The 21,854-nt window shown below is 36.7% G+C and overlaps 1 protein-coding gene across 5 annotated transcripts in view; it reads right to left on the bottom strand.

Annotated features, from left to right (window-relative positions):
• Nucleotides 1-21,854, bottom strand: part of SRBD1 (S1 RNA binding domain 1) — a 134,513-nt gene that overhangs the window by 85,666 nt on the left and 26,993 nt on the right. For all 5 annotated transcript variants that reach the window (XM_075496260.1, XM_075496264.1, XM_075496262.1 and 2 more), the window contains 4 exons: nucleotides 20,851-20,958; nucleotides 14,555-14,712; nucleotides 13,268-13,358; nucleotides 12,086-12,193 (listed from right to left, as the gene is read on the bottom strand). In XM_075496260.1, the coding sequence (XP_075352375.1) occupies nucleotides 12,086-12,193; nucleotides 13,268-13,358; nucleotides 14,555-14,712; nucleotides 20,851-20,958 (465 nt within the window). The remainder of the gene's footprint in view (nucleotides 1-12,085; nucleotides 12,194-13,267; nucleotides 13,359-14,554; nucleotides 14,713-20,850; nucleotides 20,959-21,854) is intronic.

The raw sequence follows: 21,854 nt of genomic DNA, 5'->3' as shown, positions 1-21,854 counted from the left end.
CTGCATATAGATGGACATCTTTCCCCTCACCTCCAGTTTTTATTTAGAAAGCTCCACAGACAACAGAACTGTTGGAATAGTTTTTGCTGTTACATAAAATACAATTAGAAACTGCGATATTGCTTGCAGTTGCAAGCAGGATTAAAGTGAAAACGTTATTTCTATGTGAGCAACAAATCTGCTTTCAGGAGTGTTGGGTGTTTGGAGGAAAGGAAAATAACTAATGTACAGAACTGCTAGACGGACATGAGTGCATTTACAACTGTATGTGAAGCCACCAAAGCAACACACCTCCCAAAACTGAAAAGGAACAGGAAAACCAGCACCACTCTCTCCTCTGTCCTTTCCCCTCCGCTTGCCCGTTGTTCCCAGTTGCTGCTGCCAGGAGGACCTGGTACTGAAGAAGGTGCTTCACGTAGCTTGTGCTTTTTGCTGTCTCCTTTCAGACGTACTCTCTCTCACCTCCGTATCACCCACAACAAATGGATCATTTCTCCTTCCCTCCACTTACTCATCATTGACAAAACTGCTGGGATCCAGTTATAGAAAGGAATTATCCTCGATAGGCACCTTCAGTTACAACCATCTGACACTGCAGTCATCTAAATCTAATCCCTTTTCAAGCTGAAATAACCTACTCAAAGGCCCTTTGAGACACACAGCACGTCTACATTCTCTGCCTCTCAAGCCATGAAAAGATCAGAAGTATGCTGAAGTATCTCCTGTTGCTGTGGCTCCTTTCAATGTCATTCATGAAGCTTTTAAGACTGCCATACACTTTGTTGATAAGAAAAGTTAAATGAGTCCAGGCAAGCATAGCCCCCCGTTTCAGTATCACACAAAGTTACTCCAGGTGAAGGTGCAGCATGGGTAGCACTCACGGCTGCGCTGCCAGCAGCCTCTAAGAGCCGATAGCCTGAAATCAGGAATAGAAATGACAATTCTATGTAACTGCAAAGGGGAAGAGCCCTTTCCTTTACTGATAGACACGTTGTATTTGCTTTTCAGTCCTGGAAGATTCTCAGGCTATCAGACACCTAGAAGTCATTAACATCTAATTTCAAATCTCCCTAAAATCCAAGCCATTTTGTCTTTTGTTGTTGTTGTTCTTAAAATCAAGGTTTGTAATAGTTGCTCTCCTGGTACTGGGAGAATTTGTTAGCAGCTGTACAAGTGGCAATTTCCTGAGGTTTACTGCTCAAAACAAACCTGAACATATTTTCAGACGGAGACTTCTATCCAAACTTTGGATCTGCCCACAGACTTTCATTTTTACCAGATCTCAACAGTATTGATACTTCAAAGAATAAAGAAACTTTTCCCTGCTAATGACAGCATTTTGCATATGCTCACTCCTTCATTGTCTTTAACATTTCCAACCATAATTTACAAATACGTGCAACCCACACATATACACTCTCTAACAGAGATCTAGGATGAAGAATTTCATCTCAAAGGTAACTTCTCTACCAGTTAAAAGCCTCTGAAATTAAGGTATCTAATGTAGAGTGTTAGCCCAATGTAATCTAACCACCTAACCTAAGCTTCTGCTATCAGCATCAACGATAATAGCACAGCAAGTTAAAATAAATAAATAAATCTGTAGCTCCCATCTCACAACAATAAAGGACGCCCAGTAAGAGCTGAAATGCAGAACACCAAATGTGGTTTCACAAATGAATAGGTATGAAGTTTGGCAGAATCTCAACTTAAGTAAAAACATATTACTGGCAACCTCACACAAATGGAAAAATGCTTACTTCTCCATTAGGTTCCTACAGAATGCCTACTTGAAGGCAAAAGACTATCCAAATATACAACTGGGTCAGACTGCAATAACACTCAGTCTTAGTACCTCACAAATCAGAGGATACATCTTGTATTTATATAGTTTTAATCTAGATGCTCTCAGTATTAATCACACTATATTTGGATGCTTCTACTTAAATTAACTCCTGACAGGACTCCAGAAGTAATTCCTGCTGGAGCTTTTTTACATAGCGAGGAGCCTAAATGAATTTTCCCAATCTTTACTAGTGAAAATCTACCAATTGCCACAGCTATTTCATGACAAAGTCACTTAAGACACACATATGTTTCTGATGTCTCTTAAGTATGAAGAGGATAATAGAGTAATATCCCAAATACCACAAGCATCACTTATTTTAGAAAGGCAATATTGGCTCAAATCATAAATTAACATTTTAATGGCTTTAATTTACATTCACTTCTCAGTATCAAAGACTTTGCTACCATGGCAATACCATACTAGCGTGGAGCCTTGCAATTTCACCTCAGGCAATGGGTAAAGGCTAGCAGTGTAAAATGCACAGACAGGTAACAAAGAACCACACTGCAAGTTTCCGTAATCAAAGTTCTGCAAATACAAATGAGAGGGAGGATTCCCTATGCGCAATTTCACCTATTTTAAATATGAAGTTTCTGGGTCTTTCTACTTCTTGGTATTTTCAGGTCCAAACCCAGTGGTTTTGAACTTGTGGTTCACAGGCTTCTTCCAAGAGGTTGACAAAGGACACGAAAGAAACCAGCCCACTGTCAGTAGGCTTATGGTCTCTGGAGCGACTACTAAACTGCCACCAGTGAATTTTCAAAGGTCTGCAAATCAAAAATACAAAGATCCACCATCATTCAGCTTAGCCACTATCTAACCTCTCTCAGCTTCTGTTTGAGCAGGTAACATCCAAATCTGATTACGTTCCATTTCCACTACAAGAGAAATGGAGGTAACCACGCATGCCATTACTTTAAAGAAAAAAAAAGCCACCTAAAACTACGGAGACACTGAACCATACATGCTAATTTTGGAAGCTCTTAAAACAGTGCTGCAGCAGCTTACCTGAAAGCCTAAGATTTTCTGGTTTGAGATCAGTATCAATAGCAAGTTTGGAACATTTAAGGCTTACGTCATTAAACCTTCACAATCCTAGCTGCTTACAGAGCACGACTCATTTTCTTTTTGTGGTGTCTCACAGTAACTGACCAAAACCTAACCTTCTAAGCCTTATGTTGAATAGATAGCATTTTAAAACATACTCTAGAGTTAAATGGAACAAGTGTACTTCAGCTCACTCCAACTAAAAAAAAAAAAGTAGTATTGGGAAAACACTCATAGATGCAGCTGTTAAGAGTCTGTATCCAATGCTCACTATGAGAAGCAGTAATATGTCATTAGGTCACATTTTTCAACTGAAGCTCAAACCTCAGTTTTAAGCTTGGACTGTACACCATCCATTCACGCTCACAAACAATTAGGGGAGGGAACAGAAGAAGAGATGGAACTGTTCTCTTGGCATGACCTGCTGCATTGAAAAGACAAGGAACCCACAGCTCAAATGAGCTCAAAGCTGTGCAAAGTTCCCATAGACTATACTTCAGTGCCTCTGTCTAGAGGAATTACCTAGAGAAAGTGCCCTGCCCTTACTCCCTGACTGCACCCCCGTTCTTTTTGCACCGCTTCCTCCACCAGCTAAACCAGTTCCTCAGGCTTCTTGCATTCCTTGAGCCATCCCTAGACCTTGGCCACCACTCAGACAACTCTTAACAAAAGGCTCCTTGCCTTCTGCCAAGAAGTACGAGATGGCACACGCAGCGCAGAGACCTGCACGCAACCTTTCAGACGTAGACAACGACTTGAAAGTTTCATCCTTCGGTATCTCTACTGATACTCCAAACATCACGCGAGCGAGTCAGCCATCACGAGGAAGGGTGGTTTGGTGACCCTTCAGAGAAAGAAGGATGTCAGACCAAATAAGAACATTGATTCTGGGAGAAGTGGGCATGTCATAATATCGCCTTATGTGATGTTTGTTCTGCTAAGTAAGATCTTCCTGGAAATCTTTCTCTGAAATTAAACCAATAAGAACCTTGTGGTGTTGACCAAACGGCACAGAAAAACTTCAAAAGTTGTAACCACATTAAACAATAACCTAAATCATTACAGTCTGAAATAAAAAGCTTATTTTTAGCCTGTTGGGTACTCCACCCCCTCAAAAATATCAGACACTGAAATGAACTAGTTTTGTTTCACTGTAGCAATCTAGCAAATTTAATCTAGTCATCCATTTTTCTTTAAATCTACTAAATCCTTCTTCATTTCTGAGCTTTGGAAGTAGCCTTGAACAAGAGACTTTAGGCCAGAGTAATTTTCGTTGTCATCATAGAAAGCTCTTAAGAAAGGGGATTGCATTGGAAACACTGACCAGCACACGATGTTGAGTGATAAAAAGTGTGTTTTAAAGACTTCTACTACCGAGTCAAGCACATCCCAAAAATAAAATCCCCTACTGACAGTATAGTTTTAATAGTTCTATGCTGAACATTAAAATCACTGCTACACATATTTGGTAAAAATCTGATTTAATTTTAAGTGAGCTTTAGGAACAAAATGCCCAGTCTTGCTCTATGACTATACCCCATGCAATACACACATTCCAACACTGCTCCCAGGGGACCTGATGGGCACACTCAGTGCAGAAACGGTAGCACTTGTTCATTGCACATCCTTTGTCTGGCATCTCTCAATAACCTTTTACCTTTCCAACATGTTCTTGTTTTGTGTTTGTAAATATTTTTGGATGGTTCTCCCTCTTCACCTGACTTCACACCAGATGTCTTCTAGCTGATTATCTTAAAAAAGCTGTGTTTTATTTCTCTGAAAATAACAAGAAAACAGCCTGTGTGCAAATTACTGCTCAGTGGGGAACATAAAATAAAATTGAAAATAGAGAAGTCATTCTGCAATCCTAAATATAACAAATGACTTCCCTGTTAAAAAACAAAGGGGCAGAGAGGAATTATTGTGATCAATTTCTCACATTTATTATCTGATTTGCAAGAGTGTATTTGAGATCAGTACATTCCTAATTGAAGAATATGCAAAGTTGCCCCGAACATATTGTCACACACTTAATGGCTCTTCATCCTAAAATATTGCCTAATTTTACAGAAGTTATTTTATTTGTTTATCTGTTTAGTGTCCTTTAAAGTTCTGAAGAGATTTACATATTGAGAATACATAACTTTTAAAATCCCTGCTTGATATTACTGTTACTATGATTTTCTCTTTATAAGAGAAAACATAAAAGGGAAGTTGCATGAATAACTTTCCGCTCTCCCCCAAGACTGTTTTCCCGTAGATTGCCCTGGACCCAAGCCAAACGGCATGTCCTAGTGTTCTGGAAAAATGGACTTTTTCCTCAAGATTTAGATTTCTTTTGCTAGTTACTTTTACTTCCTGACCCCCTGCCTTCATATTGCTAAAGTCTAGACTCCACATATATCTTACTCTTTTTCTGAACTTAAAGGAATTCATAATATCTTTAACTACATTGAAATATTCCCAATTAGTCCTTGTTCTCATCTCAAAATCTGTGAAGTTATTTCTCTGAAACAGAATTCAAAGATGATTCCATAATTATTTCAAGTGTATTGCTTATAAAGTTTGTTTTAAAAAGTTTCAAATTCATGCTATACAAGCCAGAAATTACCATCTCCTATTTCACCCGTGCCACTATATCTTCACTGCTTACCCATTTCTTTTCCTCTCCTCATAAAAACACGGCTAGAGATGGTACTGGTGTCTACAGCTGACTTAAAATAAGCAACAGAGCTGGGGCAAAGGGGAATCTTTGCTTTCTTGCACTGCTTCAAAACCTAAGATGACTTCTGAATTTCCTCTTTTGAATATAGTATGGGTTCAGCTTAACGTAGATACCAGTCTGTGGATGCACCAGGAACAAACATGGGATACTATTTTAAATGCGGACACTTATTACAGTCCATGTTGTGCCAAAGAATAGACTAATTACTACCTAAAGTTATGAATAATCAAGAGTAGCAGGAAGAAGTCTCTATGCAGAGTGAGGTTCCAATTCACAGGACTGTCTCCTGTAAATATAAATATACACAAAATGATTTTTCATTTGAAGTGTGCATGATCACGAGTTCTTACTGAGCTGTGGTAAATAATCACAACAGTAACTTTTAAGTAAGGGACAGAAGACAGGTTTGCTGGAAATCACTACATAATTTAAAATGTTTTCATTGACTATGTCTGCTTCACGCACATTTTAAACCTGTTTGTTCCTCAAATTATTTCTTCATTGTTTAGGACTTCTCATGACTCCACTACAGCTTGAAAGAGATGAAAGCAGAACAAAGGTTCTTCAGCGCACATTTCAGATGTGTGCATTGTTTCTACTGATGTATTCCTTTTGCCAAAACTTTCCAAACTACTTTCCACCTTCTGTCTCAGACGTCTAATGACCTAGGGTATGTAGGTGTGCGTACATAAATGTGTCATCAATAGAGTTATATAGCTTAACAGACAAAAATAACAGCTTAAAGAAAATATAATCAAAAAGAAATAGGAATAAAGTTTCCCATATCCCTATCCCCCCTTTGTACTCTCAACAGACTTGAAACAACTGCATTAATGCAGCAAGCAATAGCTTGTAAAAGGATGCAAACCAGCCGAAACATTTGACAGACAGCGTTAAATACCAGAGGATTCATATCAACCACTTTATTTGAAAAGGTGCTTTGATGTTGGCTATCTTTCATGTACCTCTTTCATGGCACATTAATAAGGAAAACTGAGATGGGGTAAATTAAGTCCCAAGGTCATATCTAGAGTTACAGCACTGTGGGTACCTGATGAAATACGGATTAATGCTGCATGAGCACTGAATAAATAAAACCACTTCTGTTAACCACTCAAACAAGTTTTACAAGTAGTTCTGAACTTTATTCGGCAACTAGACTTCAGACATCTTAATCCCCCCACACTGCTTTGAAACCTAATTATCATAATGTGAACCCGAATGTTAGGTCCCTTTCAAACTGCGAGTGCTATGAAGCAGAAAAGTAATGGGAATTAAGCTAGTGTAACATTAGAAATGTAGAGGCATGGAACTTGAAAGTGGCATTTGTTAAAGCTGAGAGAGTATAATGTAGATATTCAACAACATAAAACACACATTTAAATTGAAAAGGATATTTAAAGCATGTGCAGACACCTATAAAATACAAGCGGACCTAAAATCCTGTAGAACAAACATTTCCAAATCAATTTCTTGCCACCAAGGTCCAACTTCAAAAGGTATTAAACAGTCCTATTCTACCTCAGCAGAACATTTCTAAGTATTCTAAAGCAGACAATTTAAACATTAAAGAAAACCCAATGAGAACTTTACAAGACATTACAGACTTTCCCCTATTTGTCACAGTACAGAAGTGTTTGAACTTAAACAGCAGTAAATGATTAATTACGTTGCTTATAAAGTCTCAAGAGCAAGAAAAGATTTTGCTGAAAGTGGCAGAAAAGGATTTTGTATCAAGTTTAAAACCAAGTATAACAAAAATTAAACACCAAGCCACCTAAAAACCAACAACAACAAAAATACACTTGCCTGGCTGCATTCTTTACTGCTTATTGAAAACGATTAACAATTCATGATACCTATCAAACTTTCTTTTAAATATGAGCTGAAATACTTTATTCTGAGTGTGCAATAATGTAACAAGCACATAAAAAAAGTCAGACCAGTAAGAATGTTTGTATTGTGACAATGAAACCACTGAGGCTGAAAGAAAAATTGTGATTTTATTTTTCCAAATATGATGATTGAGCTGTTTGTGTTGTCCTGCTCTAGCATAGTTCACCTGTCATTCAGATAGCTTTCATTTTTAAGATGCCTACAACCAACAGCAATCAAAGAAAAACAGTTGCAGTGACCGAAATACGGAATGAGATTCCTGAAATATTTTTTCAAGATTTTAATTTAATCCAAAAAGGCCAATGAAATCCTAAAAGTTGATCATCTGCCATGTTAATGCTGAACACACTGTTGTTTCATTTACATTTCTGGTCCTGTTAAAACAAATACACTTGTCTAAAACAGAACATCTGTTTTGGTTATAATACAATGTATCTTTGGCAAGAACTCACAATAGAACTAACATAAATAATCAAGAATATTTATTGAACCTTGTAACAAAAACTGATTTGTAACAAAAAACCTGAAGACTAGATATGACTGTCTGGGCTCTAGTCCAGTCCTAATCTAAGTCAATAAACATAGCTTTAAAAGGGAAACTACATTTAAAAAAAAAAGAAAATCCTGCCGTTATTTAGGTTGGATGTAGGTATCTGAAAGCATGTTGGTTACAAAAATAGTGAAAAATATTTGCTTTAAATCAAAAACTGTCAAACTGAGTCCAGACAGGTTTTTAAGCCACACGAAAAATCGTGCCATATGCCTCATTTCCTACTACTGTCTTCACTGATTTGTCTTCTCTTTGGAAAACTTCAGTAAAACTATACATAGTTTGTACTTGCCATTGCTGAGGATTTGTTATTTTAATTGCTTGCTTTTCATATATTTATTAGCATTAAAAAAGACAAAGCAGTCATCAAATAAAATATTGCAATATTTTTGAGAGAAACTGAAATGAAGAAAATTATTTTGGCAGTCTCTTTTGATACTGATACAACTGAAATATTTTAAAGTGAGAATCAGTTAATTTTATTCTTGCCACACAACTGAAAAAAGGTGAAATGGTGTTCTCATTTAAGTCTGTAGTTAAGTGTTTGCTAGAGTCAGATACTGAAGCCAAGGAGTAACTTAATGCACAATTCTGAAATTATTGTACGGGACTTTAGTATTAGAGAGACTATTTCAGCATCTTTCAGCATGTACTGCACATGCATGCAATCAATTAAGTGTTCAGCTGGTTATTATCATTAACCTTCATTAGAATGCATACCTGTCCAGATTATTTGTGCATGCATCTGCACACTGCACACACCTTCTTTCTAAAATTACAGACTCTATTATTGTCTCATTTCCCTGAAAATGCATGATCCAACTTCCATATGATGAACTAAACAAACATATGAACAGATTTTTATTTTTTTATAATCATTTCTGATCCTATTCTCCACTTCTAACAAAAAATTTTAGTATCCTATCACAAGCTTTATTTGCCAAGGAAGCCAAAGTCTGTAGTACCTCTCTATCAGCCACCTTTCTGAATGACAGCTTAAGAAGTTGATTGGGATTTTGGTTTTAAAGCACTATAAAACAACCCAGCCTCATCTGCCAAGCTACTTTACATTTGGACTCCTTTAAGGAAAAAGATCGTAAATGCAAATATAATCGGCAATTCTCCGAAACTTGCACAGAGCAATGAACTGAGTTCTGTTTTGCTGGGCAAGGATTTCCACATTCGTGCAGGTCAGTGCATCACTGTGACAAGCCGAATGCTTGGGAAATGGTATCATGTTAGATGCAACAGACTCGTTCTGTTACAGTTTAAGTACTGGAGGATTTTGTTTCGTTCTGGTTTGTTTTGTTTTGTTTTGTGGCGGGTTTTGGGTTTAGTTCATTTTTCTTTTTACAGTTCAAACACTAAATTGACTTGTCAATCTATTTTTTAGTTACAACTGTAATCTGCTGAAGCAGATCATCTTTAAAAACAAACTGTTCCAACATTACTTAAATTGTTTCTTAGAGATTTTAATTGAAAAACCATTTATAGAGATCACTTGATCCAAGAGCATACCATGGATTTCCACAGAACTCATTAGAGATCTGTATTCAGCCTATGTATAAGCGAAGCCCTCATATTTTCCCCTATCAAGAGAAAACAACATAATCAAGGGAAGACTTGGTACACAGAAAAGTTTTTTTGATCTGAGAGTGCACATTCTGGGGCACTTCTTGATTTAAATCAAGATGATCAGCAGAGCACATTCTTCCAAGTCATCTTTCATAGTTTCCCTCAAGAGGTATAGCAGTTCTCACAATGTACGCCTACTGTCACCTATTGCTCAAATTAGAATTCTGTACTAATTGCTCCTCTTTTAGTAAGTATTATTTACATTTTTGAGCTCAAAATGACATAAATTCCAGGCATTTCACTGGATTATCAGAAGCGGGGGGGGTGAATGTCTGGACTCATCATTCCTTTCTGTTACTAAGAAATACCAAGGAGATTAAGGAGAAAGTTTTCTGGAGCTAGAAAGCAAACAGAGTACCTATCTTGCAGGATTCAGCAGCACGGCTGGGAAACCCCAGCACTGGATAATGCAATGAGATGCACATAAAACTAGTTTAACAGAAAGGGCAACATGAGAACCCCTATGTTCAAGAAAGAAACTCGGTTAAGACTGTCAAAATGCAGAGACACACAAGGACTGCAAGTCCACCTTATTTGTAAACCCACATATATAAAGGCACACACAAACAGCAGTCCACAAAGTTCAACACCATCAAATACATCACCTATAGCATGCAGTACAAAAAAAATTACATTCTTCTGATTTTTATTTTAATATGCAATACCTCAGTGTTCCGCATACTAATTCTGAAGTAGGGACTAGCTCTTCACCATATATGAGCATGGCGCAAGAAAACCATTAACAATACAAACATATACTGAAAGCAAAAATGGTTTTGATTATGCTAATTTTCACTTTCAGGAGTTAATCTTGCAAGTTGAACAACTGCATTTATATATTTTCCCTACAATTATCACAAGTAGTTTTGGAAAAAGTGAAAGGTTAAAAAAAAAAATATCTGTCACTACTAGAAAAAGCAACCAACTTGATAACCTGACTTCTTGCCTTAGAGCATTTATACTAATTCCTATTGCACAAGAGCTTTTATCAGTTCCAAGAATTTAGTAGCTCTACTGGCAAAAAAAAAAATCAATACTGATAATTATTTTGCAAATTCTATAATCTTGAACTATAAACAGGGAGAAAATATTAAAGCAAAAGAGGAAAACACAGTGAGAAAACCATCTACCACAGTATTGTATAAATATTTCTTTCTGTGTAAACTAGTTATTTACATTTTGTAGCATATGACCAATAAATAAATCAAAATCACTATTAGTCTTTCAGACAAAGTGCTTATGTCAACATAATGGATTTTTAAACTATATGAAGTGAACAACAGTGAAATTCAACATTTGCCAAAAACCACACAGTATGAAGTGTTTTCCATTCTCTACAGTCATTAAAAATCCACTGTTTTCCAGTTGGATTCAGAAAAAAGGATGCCTAATTTTTCAGAAGCTTGAACAGCCTCCTTCCTTTGCAAACAATTAAAATAAAAAAAACCCTACCATGTCTCCTGAAATAAAAAGGAGATTTAAGTATAAGATCTTGCTGCAAATTCACTTAGAAGTCTTACAAACAAAGAACAAGTGCAATTAAATGATAGCATAAGGTAGCAGGAATAATACATTTGTTGAACATTTCTCCAAGATAACTTCCTAATCTATGGAGAAAAGGCTCCATTAAATGTATATAGTAGTTTGAACAGAGAAAGGTCATAACTTTTTCAAAAATTTAGATAACTTATTGCAGTATGTTAAGACAGGGAAAAGTAAATACTGCTGTTAAACTTCAGCACAAAAGATAGTCGAAGGTAATTACCAAAAATGCTTTAAAAAAAATAAAGGTGTGAATTAAAAAAAAGAGCATGGGAGAAAAGAAAGCAATATAGTACAGTTTCCATCCAAACCAACAGCAGAATAGTTTTCAACAAACTAATGGATAAAATTTGAAGTTTAAAGAGGACAAATACCTTCACTACTTTCTGCCAGGTATTAACAAAGTATTTATTTCCAGATCATTTAATACACATAGGATTAGCAAGCATTCCATACCATAGTCAGACAACACAAGCTTTATTATTTGCATTTAAACCTCATTGATCAAGAAATAAACACACAATGCCAAACACAGGTCCTTGGCTGTTTGAGTTGGTATTCTCACATACTTTGTTACAATGATAATAGCAACAGAGTGAACCTCAGGAAGAGAAAATAAAATGCTTCAGTGAGTCTCTCTTACTGACTCAGGAGAACTACTTTCATGCTCCAAAGAGCTACAGCCGTTTTCTTTTGGCTAAGAAGGATGAGTCAAGCTTGACTCCAAAACAGAAAGACAAGGCAATAAAAAGAAACACTTCCAAAAAATTACATTTAAAACTACCTGTTAAGTTAAAATATGCAAAACAGATGAGTATCACAGCAAGCAAAGCGATCTTACCAGTACACAACATCCAGTGGTGCAAAATATTTCTTCATAATTAAGTCAGCAAAGTAAGCTTCTGTTTCTCTGCAGGCTGTGCCATTGCCAATCACGACAGTGCTGCAGCTTTGCATGGGGTAAAAAGATGAACAGTTACTCATAATTATTCTTTTAGACTTTTTCATACATAGCATTCAATGCACGACAATGATCAATACATCTTATTTTATATAATGCAAGGTTCAGATTTAATGAGAACATATTCCTAGTAATATCACATTGTGTTTAACAGGTTTTCAATGTGACAGTTCAAGAGATGAGTCAAAATTTTCACTGATTTGTAATGGAATTGAACAGTGGTAATATCTGCAGAAAACCCCAATATGATACTTCATATTCATAAGAGAAACATAATGGTATTTACAGTCCTCAAACCCTTTCACCTCATATTTCCCTCATCTGTCATGAGTCATGAAAAAGGGCAGAAGCCCAAGCAATCAGAATCTTAATTCCTTAATGGGAACATCATAGTTTGCAACAGCTTGCAAGGTCATTGCCTCTCACTGCCCCCACCACAGCCAGTCAGCCATCAAATCACCTTGTTTAAAGCCAATCTAATGCTTAAAGACAAACTGGACTGTATGCTGTGGCAGTTCAGCAGCTGACTCAGTGGACCAGATGTCTGTCCACAGGGGATCCCAAAACAGTTGGATACAATAACCCTTTTATCATGCTGACCCTATTTTCAAGTCCGTCTGGAGATCTATCTGAGCAGGATTTCCTTTGCTTAATAAAACTCTTCCCAAGACTAAATATGGCTTTTGGAACAGGGAAAGATCGAGGAGTGGTTTGGGGGCGGGGGGGGGCAGGAAGAGTGAGGTTAAGCTTATTCCTTAGCTGAATGTTAATTTCTATTCCTAAAAATAAATAGATTGACAGAGCTTTATGGGGATACATTCATATCATGCAGCCTTAAGTCATAGTCATGGCTTGATTTCATATGCTTCTAACGTATACATAGTGTAAAAGCATGAACATAGACTAAAAAAAAAAAATAAACTCTGAACTACATAAAAAAAAAGAGTAATTCCAGTTAAATCATTAGAATTCTTATCCCACCCAAAAGCAAGTATTTACATAGTGAAGATTTTCATTACATTTGGTTAGAAAGAGTTATAAACGGAAGTTTCTTTAGCATACTTGTACTGTAGCAGAAGCCTCTTTATCTTCTCAGCTTCACGAAATCCTTGACCAGAATGCAAGTAAACGACATCAGTATGGAGTATCTGACCTAGAACAATGACAGGCAAAGCCACCATTTAATAAAAAACACAAAGATCCAAAAGCTATATCCTGCAAACTACTGAAGTTAATTTGATGATTCACAAAGAAAGCTTCTTAATAAGCCATCTTTCCTTTTTATTTTTTATCCAATTAGAAGAAATGTGTGGTGGGCAGAGGACTAAAATGCTTTGGCTGCCAAAGCAAAATGAGTTAATACATTTTCTAGTTCACTGGGGACATATCCACATAACAAATAATGAGCATCTAGTCATATTAGGCAAATAAAGTTTATTATATTATCAAAGAGAAAAACAGCAATTCACTGCAAAAGATTTATTGCTCTAGTCTAGTATATTTTACAGATCCAGGAAAGAGAGACAAGAATTAGGAATGCAGTCTCAGGACTTGGAGTCCAGGAGCTCTAGAACTCCCATGCCAACTCTTCCCATCATCCCATCTACCAGATTTGGAAATAACTCTGTATTAACTGGTACTGATAGCTTACGGTGCAATGCAAGCTAATAATCATTTACCTTACCTTTATTGCCACTTTAACACGTGTCAAGAACACATCTTTCCTTACACCCACCCTGGGTGGATATATTGTCAGACAAAAAGCAATAACAAAATAAAAGAAAACAAACCATTTTCGCATGAGCCTAAAGGGATATGTATTCCCAGATCAGATTAGGATGAACTGGAAAGGCTCTGCTCTATATCTGTATAAAAACTGAACTAAAAAGTTCTACAAATACAATGTTTCTGACTTCTCACATTAACACACATACTACTAAACAAAAAGGGCTGATAAAGTGTCCAGATGTCCAAGATATCACCCATGAAAAAAGCAGTTACAGAAAGTATTTAAATTCAAATTCTTTGTTAAACAATAAAAATGCCAGGTGTTCTCTTTGCTGACTACTGAGAGGCACAATTATTTGAACCTGTATTCAAGAAAGCAGAAGGTATTTTAAATTCTATTTTAGAGAGAAGTAATAACACCAAAAGAGACACTGGAATCCAGGTGCCAGAAACTTCGCCTTAAGCCTGAAGAAAGGAATTTGCACGACAGGATGCGTGGAAAACACCAAAAGCTTAAGAAAAAAATCAATTCAATAAAAAAGTAGGTTTTGAAACTATCCTTTCCTCTAAATGAATATATTTTTATCAGTCCTTTCAAAAATACTTGGAATGGAAACTTACTGGTTGGTGAAATAATTGCCAACTTGCAGCCATGTTTGTAGCCAGGATCTACTCCCATCAAAGTACGGCCCCTCACAGGGCTGGTCAGAAGCAACTGCCGGAGATTTCTCCCAAACATCATCACAGACTCTTTCTCTGCATCAGATGTCAACTTTGATCTTAGAAGGATGAAAGTAAAAAAACATTTTCTGCTCAATTAGCTTTCAAATGTACTTTTGAATTGTTCCAAAGTTGTAAGGCTTTTTCCAGTCATCTTTTCATTATCTTTAATTAAATATTACACTTCCAATCAAGTTTTTGACACTTTTTTAAAAAGGATCAGCTATATCATCATCTCATTCTGGTTCTAAGAAAGTAAATCAACATAAAGAGCATAATGGAAACACCTATAAGAGTGTACACATACCAACTAACATTCAGACATCAACTCATAATTTTGAGCGAAGAACAGTTTCCTGCCAAAGCTGATACCTAATTGCAAAGAACAGTGGATATGAAGAAGGCATGGATTGACTTCATCATAACTTCCCAGTTCTGGAGGAAAAATCACTACCCAGCAAAAAAAAAAAAAAAAAAAAAAAAAAAAAAGAAAAAGAAAAAGATTATAATTTAGGCTGAGAGGTACTAGTGAGAAACTGGAAGGGCCTATCCAATTAATTGCTAGCACACCATGACTCATGAGTCATTTAATTTCATCTACGAATTACATTATTTAAGTCATCACAGAAGTGTGTAGACTTGAGTTCTTTCTAGGAGGGTATTCTGCTTCCTCAGAACCAAACTAGGAAGCTGATAGGGCCATGATGTTCCCTACCTTTCTTTTCCATATTCTTCAACAGAAAGAAGAAAGTCCGTGCACCAAAGATTGACTTTGATGACTTCAAGCAAGAACACTTACTGCAGAGCGTTATGAGAAACAAATCAGTCTCGTTGAGTGAAGGTGTACAAGATGCATGATGTCTTATTTGCCAGATGTGGCCAGTAAGACAATGACTGATAAGGACAAGTATTTTTGGTTTTGTATGGCATCTTATATAAAAAAAGCAAAATTGAAAAAGTAACAGGGACAAATATTCATCACCTAGCTGATTTTTTTTTTCTTTTGTAGGTATTCATTGCCATTCTCAGCTGCATTACATTGTCAATAACTACAACAATTAGGCAAGCAACAGCAATCCAGTAAAGCCTTCATATAACTTAAAGAGTGGCCAGTGACCTTATTCTCCTTTTCCTTTTACCCATCACTGAAAAAAGTAATATCTGGGTTTATTTTTACAGAAGAAAAAAGCTGCATTCCAGTTAACTAACCCTATAAGAATGGGGCGGGGGATATTACTCAAGTTTAGTTTAGGTCAATCAATGCATGACACAAGCAGGCTACAAACACTTCAAACACAACCCTCATAAGGGCTATTTGACATGATGGGAGATGAAGCTGTTCTGAGCAATTTTTCAGACATGGAAGAACTTAAGACTTTGACTTGAGTTTGCCCAGATTCAACCAAACCACCAGCTCAGCCCTGTCTCATCCCACAGCGGTACAGAAAGAGCTAATAAGTCCTCATCATCTCTCATTTGTAAAGCAGTCTAGAGATAGGTCTAGATTCTTTCACACATTGTTAATTGAACATTTTCTAAGGAATTGTGCAACAGCCAAAGGTTCCCTTATATCCCCATGCTTTTTGGTTTTGTATCAAGCAAACCAAATTAACACAGATGTGATTTAAAGTGAGATGGTGAAGGGTATACATGCATTCCAAGACTCCTTAGCAATTCAAATGTGCCCTCAGCACCAAAGATCAGACACTCTGTATATTGCTACCACTAAAAACAAGAATATGGAAATGGCTGCACTAGTTCAGGTAAGTGGTCCCTCTATCCCAGTATCCAGTCTCCAAGTGTGGCTATAAGGAGCTGCCTAGGAAACTGATACAGCAGTACTAGTATACCTGTCCCATAATCCTGTCAGAGCCTCCAACTGTTTCCAGCTGAGAGTGTTTCCTGAGCTTGACATGATTTGTCTCTTTAGTAGCCTATAACAGATCTCTTGTCCAACTATCGAGTCTCCTGCTGAACCCATGAACATTTCTTGTGTCCACATAGTCCGTTAGCAGTGAGTTCCGCAGGTCCGTCACAAACTGTGCAAATAGCTGCCACCTTTTGGTTAAAAGCTGATTATTTTTAATTTTTTATGGCCCCTTAGGTCTTATACTGGAAGAGAGTAAATATTTATCCCTAGAAACTTTGTGCCGCTCTTCACACGCCATTCATCTCTAAGTCCTCTCTTTTCCAAGCTGGAGAGCCATAGCCTAGAGTCAATCCTTCTTCACATAGAAATTATGTCACACCTTGTTCCCCTTCACTGGGCCTTTTCCAGTTCTAATGAATCCTTTTACTACTTCACCCCCTGCCCCCGAGGTGAGGGGACCAAAATGGCCAATAATATTCTAAATACAGGCCAACTAAATCAATGATTCTCTGTTTTGTCTTTATTCCTTAACTAAATAATCTTCTCTTCTAAGCATTTAACATTTATGTGGAGCTATCTTTCCTGAGTGTCAGGATAGCTCAGAGCTCATAATATTCTATATAAAAAGAGAATTCCTTCCCCTTGCGAGCATCATTTTACACTCGTCTCCACTGAATTTCAGTTGCCGTTTCATTTCCTGGTCATTCAGTCTTGCAGCATCTTTCTCCCATTCTTAAAAAAATTAAACAAATATAATCTAAACCACAGAATGAGCTTCTTCCAGGGAGAGTCCAGGGACAGAACAATTTGATGCCACTTGTGAGAGACCAGAGAAAACAAAGCAAATACCTAAGCCTCACAGCCATATGGATCTTCTACATACATGCACAACAGAGATTCAACCAGCCACATGTGCATAGAAATGAAGTTTCACAGAAATGAAGAAAAGTGGCTTGTAAACAAGGGAAGGTTGAATGCTCTTGGACTGGACGCTTTGTACAGAGACAGGCCAAGTTCCAGCTTTCCATCTATCCCAGAGATACGGGGTCTCTATTGCCCACAAGGCCAAGTCCTCCCACACTGCAAATTCACATCAGCCTGCCTGTGAAGGGAGACTGGTGCAGGAATTAAAATTGCCCCTGAACACATGCTATTAGTTATGTGCACCTTATGGAAATCATGTTTAAAATTGGCATGGATATACAGAAACTTTTATAGTAACAGGAAATGTTACTGGAAGTGCCAGGTGCGTAGGGGAACATAACGTATGTCCTTTCTATTACATAATATCCTGTATTTTTTAATTTCAAATATAGACCTCTCTTTTCTCTCTAACTGTCTCTCACTCAACACTTGTATCAATGACATGATCTACTGTCCCAAGTACTGGCCCTTAATTTCAAGTTTGGGATAATCATTTGATCCTTGAACAAGTATCAAGCTACCCCAAACAATCTAATATCTTTCTCTTTTTCAGTGCACTAATGGCTTCATCTAAATGGCAAGATGCCCAGCTTCATGTTTTTCCAATTTGTGACAATTCTCATTAATATGGCAGAGATATAAGGCAGAGGCGGATGGCAGTCCTCCTCTCTAAACAAGAGAGGAATGGTTATTTTGTAAAAAACAAAACAAAACCCTTCAATTGCTGCTTTATGAAAAAGTATCAACCAAGTCAGAATTTCAAGCCCCTCCCTTGAACTCTATGAAGCACTCAGATTGTATATCACTAACAGGTATATTGCAATAAAAGCAAATAACCTAATCACAACCTACTAGCTTCTATATTCAATGTTATGAGTCAGTTTTTAAATTGAGATTTAAAATGCCCCACTTCCATATACAGTCTGAGAGGCAATCCTTTCCGTGGAAAAATATCTGCAAACTAGCTTCAGGTGCGAAACAAGATATACAGAGAAATGTTTGTGTCCCTGAAGACCCAGGAGAGAAAGCACTCACTTCAAGAAAGCATGGAAAATTAGGAAAGGATTATCCATTAAAAATATGTCCATGCCACATCACTTGCATCAAAACCTGACGGAATCATTCCATGCACTACTGCAACAAAATAAAATGTATTTCAAAGAGCCAAAAGCAACACTGGACATTATTATACCAGATACAAGAAATGATGGTATCTGACAGAGTGGAAGAAAGGAAATTAAACAATAAATAAGGTAACTGTCTTGCTGGCAAGTTTCATTCTTCTGATCACTAGAAGCACCAGAAATTTCAATACACTCTTGGAAACTTTCTGTTCCAACATTTAATGATAATAAAAAGAAAAGAAAAAAAGAACAGTGGGGGGTGGGTTGGAAATATTAATGCTAAAAGGAGGTATTGAATACTTTAGCAGCCCTTTGCAAGAGTCCTAAAAATCAGCTTCTGGTATGGGCGGAAAGAGAATAAAAGAGGATAAGGGTTAAGTGGTCATGGACCATGAATACTACTGGCAGGTGTTTTGCATTCCTCTCTATAGGAGATGTTTCAGCTTTTCCTAACCAGACACCACCAATCATGCAAAATTATCACAGAGAGTAAAACATAAGCAGACATCCACCCAGGAACAGGCAGCAAGCTTTGTATTCTTTGCATTTATGACTTGTGAGCTTTTTTTTTTTTTTTTAAATTAAGAGAACAGAAAATCTTCAGCAACCTACTGCTGCAGCAGCCCTCATAGTGTTATACACCACACACAGGCCACAACAGTCCTGTGGTAGGAACCACGAAGCAAAAACACAATAAAAGAGCCTTGAAGAACCCTTATGTCAGTTTGCTTATACAGGATAAAATCAAACCCCACTAAAAGGTAAGTCTTTTTTCTTTATTGTAAAAGAGTTCAATTGTAGAGAAGGCTAGGAACGACAACCACTTTCACATTCATGTGACAGAAGCCAACAGTTGGACTCACCATCATGAGACGTTCATCATTTTGGCCAAACAACAGACAGTGCCTCCCCTAAAGTAGCTACATGTACCTACAGTAGCTACAGGTCACAAAACAAAAAAGTGAACTCAGCACTTTCAAAAATCTGTGAAATTCAAAGTAGCAAAAAACAGGCTCACTAATCAAAAGAGGTGAAGCAATCTTGCTTGCAAAGTAATGAGCAAACACAGCATACTGTAGTGAAAAAACCCAAAAGCCATTGGAAATATCTGCTGTTCAAAACTTTACCTGACAGTTCTTTTCAGAGAGGAAGAACATAGAACATGCAGCCAATTATGCTCATGAACAGTGCCAGGAAAACAACTCCATTTTGAACAGAAACATAAGAGCACAGCCAGGCAGGTACAGAAGAACTAAAGTTCAGAATGTGATTGCTGATTTTAGGTACTGAATAACCAACACAGGTCATTTTGATACAAGTAATTTCAACATTTCTGGTCCAAGAATCAGGGTCTCTTTGCTAAACTCCATTTGAACTACCTCAAAACAGGTATTAAAATTTAGGTCACATATCAGAAAGCCTTGCCAGAACCAAACATGTTATGCTTTGGGGAGCTTCTCTTGTATTCAAGAGAAGAATCACACCATCAGTACTGTTAGCCATTAGAAGATAACTCTTTTAGAATGTAGACTTTTTGACACATTAAATAATTTCCATTATGTGGTAAACTCCTATACTACACCATGAAAATAACCTATTTAATTAATGTTACTTTGATACTAAGTTTTAAATTTCCTTTAAATTTAGAACAATATTACAGATCTTAGAAGTCCCACTTTGTCTGATGACATCATTACTACAGTATCACCAGAAATAAGTTTACTGACTTCTCTAGAGACATCACAATGCCCACAAAAAATGGTATCAGACTAACACTATCACTGATTCGTTCACCACAAAGTGTTGCGAACAAACATGAGGGATACTTCCAACCAGAACAATTACTTTGCTGGTTTCTTTCAGACAGGTAAAATAGAAGGAGTCAGAACAACGTCACTGACAGTACTTTTGCTGTGACATGAAGAGATGCTGGGAAAATTCAATGGCATAATGGTTTATGCTAATAGAAGGATAAAGATGCAACTATTATGGTAATGTAGATCTAAACTGTACTTTAATAGATAAATGTACAAGCAACAAATACATAAACATGTAAAATGTCTTCACAGAAAGATCATTTCTCTACTGTAGCCTAAACTGGATAGGGTCACAAATTAAATCTACAGAACCAAGACTACATAGTTCATTTCTTCTGTAAGCACAGAGCATTAAAACCATGCTGATATTTTCAAATGGATAAAAGATATTCTAGTAAAAAGTTGGGGAAGGAATTGTTAAGAAATTGGCAGTATGAAAATACACATTCATTCTGGGCTTACCTGAATTCTCTACAGAGGAGAGGATATATAAGGCGTTTATATGCATCCTCTACTGAATTCCGTAGTATCCTCATTAATTCTGGTTTTAAAAATTGTTTTGGTCTCCATCTGCAAAAGAACAGAAAAAGAAAAATAAAAAAATATTTTAAGAACTTATGCAAAACTCAGATAAAAACAAATGAAGACTTCTACATTGAGTGTAATGTCCTATAAACTGCTGAATTATTATAATTAGGCAATGAAATCATAGCTTCAAATATGAATGGAATGAGTAGTTGCCCACGGTTCTACTATCAGACAAGGGACAAGGCCTATCTTTTCTCTTTTTTGTTAGGTATTAGAATGCAATCATATTTTACGTTTTAAAGAAAATATAAAAAAAATGGTACTCTTCACTGAGAAGTCAAAGCGTACCACAACTGAATGAAGAACTTGGTTCCATATTTCCATTCGGGTTGCATTATTTGCTATTCCTCTATACATAAAAAAATGACTAAACATCCTCTGTGAGTGTCACTGCAGAGCTACTGCTGTAAGGCAACTGTGCCCAGGCAGAAAAATCAAGAGCTAAACTTATGTCAATTAATGAAACCCAATTCAAATTTCATTTGGAAAGCTTTGAGTATCTCTATTCAAACTCAAAATGAAATCTATCAATTTTGCAGCAGTCCTTAAAAAAAACACCACCACACAATAACAAAACCCAAACAATTTGCAAATTATTTTTCTCTTTTACCTGTTGCTGATATATTTAAAGTGTAAATAATATTCTAGCAAAAGGGAAAACAAAATAAACAATACCAAGCAAACACAAGACTATTTCCTGACATTTTCTAAGCCAAACTCTTTGGAGCATTGCCTTTTCTAAGACGACTGTGCACAGTGGTCATAGCCATAATGACAATTACTTCAGATTTTGTCCTAAAATACACCTCATTTCAAAGCTCCCCAGAACAGAGATCCCAGATATTTATTCCATTGATTTTTTTGTTTTGGGCAAGTTA

Source organism: Mycteria americana, chromosome 3 (assembly GCF_035582795.1).
Source record: "Mycteria americana isolate JAX WOST 10 ecotype Jacksonville Zoo and Gardens chromosome 3, USCA_MyAme_1.0, whole genome shotgun sequence".
Lineage (NCBI taxonomy): Eukaryota > Metazoa > Chordata > Aves > Ciconiiformes > Ciconiidae > Mycteria > Mycteria americana.
The sequence above is the reverse complement of the archived record's forward strand: the minus strand, read 5'-3'. Positions and strand labels throughout refer to the sequence as shown.